Source organism: Austrofundulus limnaeus, unplaced genomic scaffold (assembly GCF_001266775.1).
Source record: "Austrofundulus limnaeus strain Quisiro unplaced genomic scaffold, Austrofundulus_limnaeus-1.0 Scaffold138, whole genome shotgun sequence".
NCBI classification, from domain to species: domain Eukaryota; kingdom Metazoa; phylum Chordata; class Actinopteri; order Cyprinodontiformes; family Rivulidae; genus Austrofundulus; species Austrofundulus limnaeus.
The window spans coordinates 417688-425934 of NW_013952540.1; the positions used below are offsets into that span (position 1 = coordinate 417688).

General features: G+C 40.9%; 1 protein-coding gene across 3 annotated transcripts in view; it reads left to right on the plus strand.

Annotated features, from left to right (window-relative positions):
• Positions 1-8247, plus strand: part of LOC106522871 (nck-associated protein 5) — a gene marked incomplete in the record, with an annotated part of 243923 nt that overhangs the window by 180834 nt on the left and 54842 nt on the right. For all 3 annotated transcript variants that reach the window (XM_014016096.1, XM_014016095.1, XM_014016098.1), the window contains 1 exon segment: positions 7178-7268. In XM_014016096.1, the coding sequence (XP_013871550.1) occupies positions 7178-7268 (91 nt within the window).

An 8247-nucleotide genomic window follows, 5' to 3' on the forward strand; every position in this document is an offset into this window, starting at 1 on the left:
ATTATATAAACAGTAAAATATTAATAATAATTGGGTTAATATTATTATTATTAATAGTTTTTATGATTTCTACATCATCAGTCCTTTTTTCTGCTCTATCAACATGTACAGTAATGTGAAATCCAGACTCTTGACCATTTAGCATTAGCCGTTAGCTTCTCCAGCCGATCACACGCTCACCTGGTTTCTGAGCACTCCAGATCTATAGAACCTCCTTGGAGATAACACAGACATTGTGCATGCAGAAATGTGTGACACTCTAACCATGAAAGATCTGGGGCCAAACGGCGAATATTGAAGTGTTGTCTGTAACGGGAATAAACCCGAGCTATGATGTGTACAGCAGTGGGAGGGGCTTCCCAGGAGCTCAGAGAGTTTGTCTGGTAGTGGAATCATACCTAACACATACATGAGCGCTAACAGATCAGGCAAGATTTATGTTTAAAAAATTTGGCCCACAAACTGATGCAACACAACTTCACTGAGCTCAGTTTTCTTCCTAGAATAACCACTTTTTTCTTATTTTTGGAAATCTGACCATGGTCACTAACTTACCCCATCTCACCACCACCTCTAAACTTTTAGTTCTTCTCCCATCAAATGGACCAGCGTGAGTCTGATAAGATACCACACATCTGTGGAGGCAGCAACTAGAACAGATCTGTTCAGAAACAAAGACTCTTTCAGGTGCAGGCATTCCTGAGACCCCCAAAACCAGGAGATCCAGATCATTACCTCCTCCTTCCTGTTTTTTTYTTCTTCACCGCAGCGGTTGGAGGCATCAAAGTATTTCATCCTTCCCACTGCCACCCAGAAACATGAAGGTCACAGAGGAAGTTTTTCCTCATGTAGGACCACAGAGGAGTTATATTCCTTTAATTCCTCTTTTATTGCCTCCCTGTCTTATTAGCTGTCCTCAATCCATTGTGGCTCCATCTGTTTGCWGCTATAATCATATTTCCACTTGTTTTTGTCTCAGATATTTCAACACAATTATCACGCACYCATCTCACATTACTCCTGTCGGCGACTTCGCCGCTGAGTTTAATGAATCAGACGATCAAAACTATCAAGTGTTGTAGGAAAATGAGCTTGGAGGACGTGCAGGTTGCTTCTGAGTTGTCAGATTGTTCAGGATGAGGAACTTTGCTTGTGTGTGTGAACACATGTTGGTTTGCTTGTCTGWGAGCAAACTGTCTCATCAACCACTGGACGGATTTCAAGGAAAGGTTCAGAAAGTAATCACYGAATGTACATTTCCTACTGACAACGTATTTCAAGATGGCCGCCACAGCCAACTAATCTTGGAAAACACAATAATGGCCATAACTCAGTCAGTTTTYTAGGTATTGTGCTCAAATTTGGTGTGGTAGTAGCTGAGTGTCATTCACATCACTACTCCAAGAARTTGTTTGTAGCAGCAGATATTAGCTTAACATCTTAGCTTTAACACTTGGTGTCTGTTAGCAAAACAGATCTTGAACAGGAGGACATATTTTAAGGAAATTCTTGGCGAACAATTATTGGATGTGCAACTGAGTAACTTTTGGACTCACCCCAATTCAAGAGGATCGCCATAGCTAATCAACACTAGTCAATGCCAAAATGGCTGTAACATGTGAAGTTAGTTGTACAGGTGTAGAGCTGAAACTTTAGGTGGTAATAGCTGAGAATCATTCGCAACACATACTCTGAGCTAACCTGGTAAAAAAACAGAGCCTTGTCCTTCACTTTGCTTCGTATGAGGGTCTGGACTCGTGGCTATAGAGTAGTGATTCTTGCTGGAGGCCTGGCCTCTGCTGAAGTGTCTTTGTGAAGGAGGCTAAGCTAAGAAGCTAACCGGAAATCGCGTGTGCTGTAAACAACCCTACTGAGAGGAGAGAAGTACCGAGCCAAACGAGACGACTGTAAATGAGAGCTGCTGCTTTGTCAGACACATTTAATTTAATTTGGAAGCTTTATCAACACGGACTGACTTCATTCACTTCCTCCACTGCCGTATGCTAAAATAACTAGCAGACACTGTGCAGAAAATCAACGTCGTTCAAAACTCCTCCTGTTCTCTGATTGGCCCAGGTAAAATAAACAGACACTGCGCAGAAAATTGACGTTCTGTTCTCTGATTGGTTCAGCTAAAAATCTGCCAGCAAAATCCTTGTTAATGGGAGAAGTCCCAGACAGAGCAGAGAAGGGAAACTAGAATTGAGCGGAGCTGGACGGCAAGGGCCAGGCTAACTCTGAGCATGACATCACAGAAGRTGCATAACAGTATTTTTGAGGTTTGACCAAAATGGCTACAACATAAGATTGACTTAGCCTAAAAATTAAGCGTTCATTTCTTCAAGGAAGCTTTAAATTCAAAGAAAGTCCATTTGAAAATAGATTCAAATTTGTGTTTTGTTTTGGACTAGYGAGCTGTCCAGGGTGTACCCCGCCCCTCTGTGACTGCTGGATATGAGCACCAGTGACCCTGAAAGGAAGAAGTGTGTTAAGATAATGGATGGATGTTTTGTTTTGAGGGGAAAAGAAAGAATCTTTAATCTCAGCAACTGCGGGTGGTCTAAGTTGTGAAGTAGTGATCATGTCAGTCCTCGTGTCCTTGACCTGGGGTCTCCATCTCTGGTTTTGGTCTTGGTCCTCTTTGCTCTGCAGGTTTGTTTCGACTTAAAGCCAGCATTTAAAACAGGAACAGCAGCAGTCTGCTACCGGCTCCGTCTTCCTGCCTGTTTGACGCTTCAGTCGGCAGCTAGCAGCCTGATTACAGCCGGCTTTATGGGCTCAGCTCGAACAGATGGCGTGCAGATAGCCTGCCGGCGCTCATTTCACCCACCACACGTCCAGGGTTTATCACAGTTAAACACACAAAACAACACATTCTTTATTCCAAACATAAAGGTTTTTTTAGTGTGAATATTAAAAACACATGCAAATCGACAAATTCTTGCAGCTTTATTGACGCCATCTATGGCGTTTTACTTCTCCTTTGTCTCCATGCACTGTTAAAAAAAGGCACAAATGGCTGTTTTTGAGAGTGAAATAAAGCTTTTGACACATATTCCACTGATAAACAAGTTTTAGATGAGCTGGCAGCTGCATTTTGTAGTGTGGGTCTTAAAAAAGATGGATGGATGCAACTATGTGAAGTTTTTCAGACATGATTGCATAGCACAGGGCTGTTCAACTGGCGGCCCGCAGGCCTGACTGTAGTCCTTCGGCCCACGGATGAGTTACTTGAAGAAAATATTTATATTGTACTTTATTGAATATAAAAATTAATCTATTCCATTATTTAGAGTTATGATTTAATGCAGCAAAATAAACAAATTTAAAAGTTAAATGGAAAATACTTGTTCTTTTACACACCGTAATGTAGTGTTTCCTTAAAGGCCCTGTCACACTGGACAATCTATGCCAACTTAAGAATATTTTAAAGACCTCTACGTTTAACATGGAATTGAAAAAATCAACAGGGAGCTTCTTTTCGGTGTGTACATAATGGAATTCAAACAAATTCATCAAATATTTAACTTTTATTAGCAATTTAGACATAAAAAATGTTTCATAAGTTGTCATAAGTTGTCCAATGTGACAGGGCCTTACCACAAGGTGTCACACTTATTTTCACTGAGGGCTGCATGAGCATTATAGTTGCCTTCAAAGGGTCCGTTGTGTTTAACTTCAACTAAAAAGGAAACGTCACATTCCTCGTCTCATTGCTACGACTGAGCACTGCTAACAAACAGTAATTGAGCTCTGCGTGGTATTTCCTGCTCAGAAACAGTGTTTAACCCATCCATTCATCCATCCATCCATTTTCTGTACACGCTTCTTCCTTTTCAGGGTTGTGTGGGTCACTGGTGCCCATATCCAGCAGTCACAATGCGAAACAGTGTTTAACCCATTCTCTTATAAAGTACTACGTGTACGACTAACTGAATATGAAATAAATAATACAGAAATACTATTAAAAATAAAAGTCACTGTCAGCTCTCTGTTGAGTTGTGGTGAGTAACCTCCATCTTGAATTTTAAACTCTCCCAGTGTCCGACAGGGAATTCCCCTGAAGAGCCTTTCCGATTTAAATTCATGATTTGTAAGTGGGAAATTCCCACTTCCCAGTAGAACYGGGCTGCAGCTGAAGGTCTGAAACTGAAAGTACACTTAAGCCCTCTGCATGGACCATTKGATCCTAAAAAAAWACRCTCTGTGAYGTATGTGTTTGAYGAAAATTGCATAATTTTGTTTTCARCTTTTTGTCGYTCTCCCCTTCCATGAAATTTGTACCCACCACAGCTTGCAAAAGTATTGTGTGTTTGGTCAAAAACTCATGGGTGTGTTTGTGTATACAGAAACATGTTATATCAATGTTAATTCGCTCCAACTACGCTGATTCCAAAAGCAGGCTGACATATATACACARTTAAATTGTATAAAACCCATGGATGGAGATAATAGCGCCTGGCATTGTCCTCGGAGGAGGCAGTCTTCTTGGAAAGTGTGACCCTCTCTTCATGRTAGATTTGTGAAGTGGGGACTTGGGTGGGACACCTGTTCTGGCACTTTGGGATGGGCTGATGCAATCCAGTATCTGTATCCAACATAATTAATGGATCTGAATTTTCCGATCAACGTGGGGAGATTTCCGATCTGTGAACCGTGTCTGTGCTATATAATATTGCTCCAGAACTGAGTTCTGGCCGGCTGCTCTGCTAGCTGTCTGCAAACCGTGGAGTGGATTTGCTGAACGGAGGCGAGTCTCAATGACACACAGAGTAAAGAGACACCTGCGTTCAGGAAATCCATTCCCCAGTTTGCAGTCAGGTAGCAGGCGAGCAGCTCTGTGGCTAAACCAACATGACTTCATGTGTTTAACAGTAGAAACTTCGAACTGTTCACCACATTTTACATTGTGTTGGCAAGACAAGTGAAACCAGAGTAATGATAATGACGATCATCCTTTAGAAACGCATTGTGACCGTACGTTGATTCGTCAGCTTCCGATCGATCGACCACGCTGGGCTGTTTCACAAAACCRAGCCTCACTTGTTTTTTCACTACAKCAGTGYCACGTCTACAACAGGCTACTTTTGGGTTCATCTGATTCAAGATGAATGCTACTGTTTATCAATCAYAGCAAACACAAAAATGACTTAACCTCTGTCATTTTTGTAGATGTTGAGATAAAATCTCAGGTGGTAGTAGCTGAAAGTCTTCATCAACATGCACTCTGAGCTTAAACAGACCAGGTGTAATCTTTGTTTAAAGCTTTGCATCGAATGCAACAAATGATCTACACTCCAGGACATGCTACTTGGATTGTGGATGTCCTGTGAATCATTTTTTATGAACCAAGACTCTTTGAGACAGGAATAAAAAAGGAGGGTTGTGATTTTCCCATAATTCCCACCTGGTATTTGATACTTCTTCTGGTGCTCCTAAATGTGACTTTTATCTCATCATTCCTGTTCACAATCATCGCTAGTTCCAGCTTTGCCTGATAGACTACAAATGATGGTTTTATTTTTAGATCTCGTGTGGCTCTCATTCAAACAATAAATTGCCAAAGAAATGTATTTTGATGCGCTCCCTTTGTTTTTTTTCTTTTTTTTTATGCAGTGTATGCAGCAGATTAGGCCTTGACGCTCAAAGTTGCTCGCTCCGTGTTTTGCTGCTGCGATTGCACTTAACTCGTGCAGCGGACTCGCTCCGAAACGGGGAGGAGAGCGGCGCTTTGCTTGAAAGCGTTTCCTGCTATGTGAATAAAACAGGTGTTGGGATTCAGTCCAAAAAAAGAAAACCAAGGGGAAAAAAACACATCCTTTTTCATTCTCCCTTGCTTGGTGGGTGAGTTTGTGTGGGCACACGTATAGAAGGTTCATAAAAAGAAAATGACAGATGAAGGGATGCAGCGATCCATTTCCTACGACCCAGATCCCATTTCTGATGGTTTCTGCTGGACCTCAGAGTCTGTTCATCACTTTAAAGCTGCTGACGACTCCGGCATCCCATCATTTCAGACATCAAAATGTGATCTGACCCAGAGGTTCGTTGGCAGCTCACAAACAGAAATATCTGTCTTTGTGTTAAGACGTCATTCGGGGAAAAAAATCCCTACTGCTAAATTACTATGCTGTTTGACCATACTTCAATTTATAAACAATTTAAAATCTATCACTTGTTTTCTTGCAAAGTTGTTCCCAAAAATTGTGCATGATCTGTTCAGGCTCAAAGTATTTGTTGAGGATGATTCTCAGCTGCTACCATGCCAATTATTAGATCAATACCTGCTAAACTGACCAGATTCTATCCATTCATGTGTTTGTTAAATTTGATTAGCTGTGGCGGCCATCTTGAATTGATTCAACTTCAAAAGTTAATCAATTGTAGATGAATATTTAATTATGACCTTCTGAGAGTTTCATCAACATCCATGCAGTGGTTCCTGAGATATTTTGCTAACAGACAGAGGCAATTTCACAATGAAATAAATTGTTCTTATTTACAATGCATTTTTTTTACAACAGAGGGACTCAGATTCTGTGCACTTTGTTTAAATCAACAAATTCAAAAAATGTGTAAAATTGTTGAAATAACAACAAAATGACTCAAAAGCTCTTAATTGGTGTAAAATATGAGGAAATGGCTGCACAAATTGTAAACGCCATCATGAGAGCAAGATAAAGACTAAACAGGTTTGAGGCGTTATGAACAAACACTCAGTGATTAAAAGAAACTGACAGACACAACAACTTAAAAAGCAACAAAATGATTGGAATCAGCCATGATATGACTCAAATATACTCAATATGACTCAAAAATGGCTACTAAAGAAAAGCAAAACTCATAATTATAATAAGAGGGGAAAAATATGTTCAAACATATACAAATAAATGTRAGCAACTRAAACTCTGAACATGTCAGCAGCCAYCTGTGTCTCCTTTAGTTTTTCTCTTCTGGCCGAGGCTGTGGAGGCGTTTTACAGCTGTGTGCCGGTGGGAGACATTTACTTGTCCTTCATCATAAAGTCTGTTTGGTTGAGCCTCCTGTGCACTCAGAAGCCCTCTCGTCTCTCTTGGCTCTCGTTACGAGTTCTAATTGCTGTGTGTGAAATAAAAGTTCTTATTTGTGTTTGATCTAATTGTGTATTTAACAGAATGATGTGTGTTTGTGTGTGCAGGATGGAAGAGACGGTGCGGTCCCTGCTGCAGAATCAGGGCGTCCTGGAGCAAACTGCTGTGGACACAGTGGACATCATGAAGGCCTATAAGGTAACACTCCTGTCTGAATTTATTCCTTTAGTTAATAAAGTTCAAAAAGCACTACTGAAGCACGGTGATGGCAGTATCATGATGTGGGAATGTTTGCCATCAGCAGGGACTGGGAGGCTGGCCAGAAGGAACAAAATGGAACAAACATGATATGTGACCCAATTTGGAAAAACAGTTTGCAATGAGCTAAGAGCAAAAAAATTTCTACAGACTAGAACTAGCTAATTACAACAAAAGAGCTAGCTGAAAGTAGCATAGACCTAGCTAAATGTAGCTGAGGACATAGCTGAAAGTAGCACAAGATCTAGCTGAACGTAGCAAATGACATAGCTGAAAGTGGAAGAGACCTAATTGAAAGTAGCAGATACATAGCTGAAAGTAGCAGAAGACATAGCTGAAAGTAGCAGAAGACATAGCTGAAAGTAGCAGAAGACCTAGCTGAAAGTAGCAGAAGACCTAGCTGAAAGTAGCAGAAGATCTAGCTGAATGTAGCACAAGATCTAGCTGAATGTAGCAAATGACATAGCTGAAAGTAGCAGAGACCTAGCTGAAAGTAGTATAGACCTAGCTAAATGTAGCTGAGGACATAGCTGAAAGTAGCAGAAGACCTAGCTGAATGTAGCAGAAGACCTAGCTGAATGTAGCAGAAGACCTAGCTGAATGTAGCAGAAGACCTAGCTGAATGTAGCAGATACATAGCTAAAAGAAGCAGAAGATCTAGCTGAATGTAGCCAATGGCATAGCTGAAAGTAGCAGATACATAGCTAAAAGAAGCAGAAGACATACAGAAGACCTAGCTGAAAGTAGCAGAAGACCTAGCTGAAAGTAGCAGAAGACCTAGCTGAAAGTAGCAGAAGACCTAACTGAAAGTAGCAGAAGACCTAGCTGAAAGTAGCAGAGACCTAGCTGAAAGTAGCAGAGACCTAACTGAAAGTAGCAGAAGACCTAGCTGAAAGTAGCAGAGACCTAGCTGAAAGTA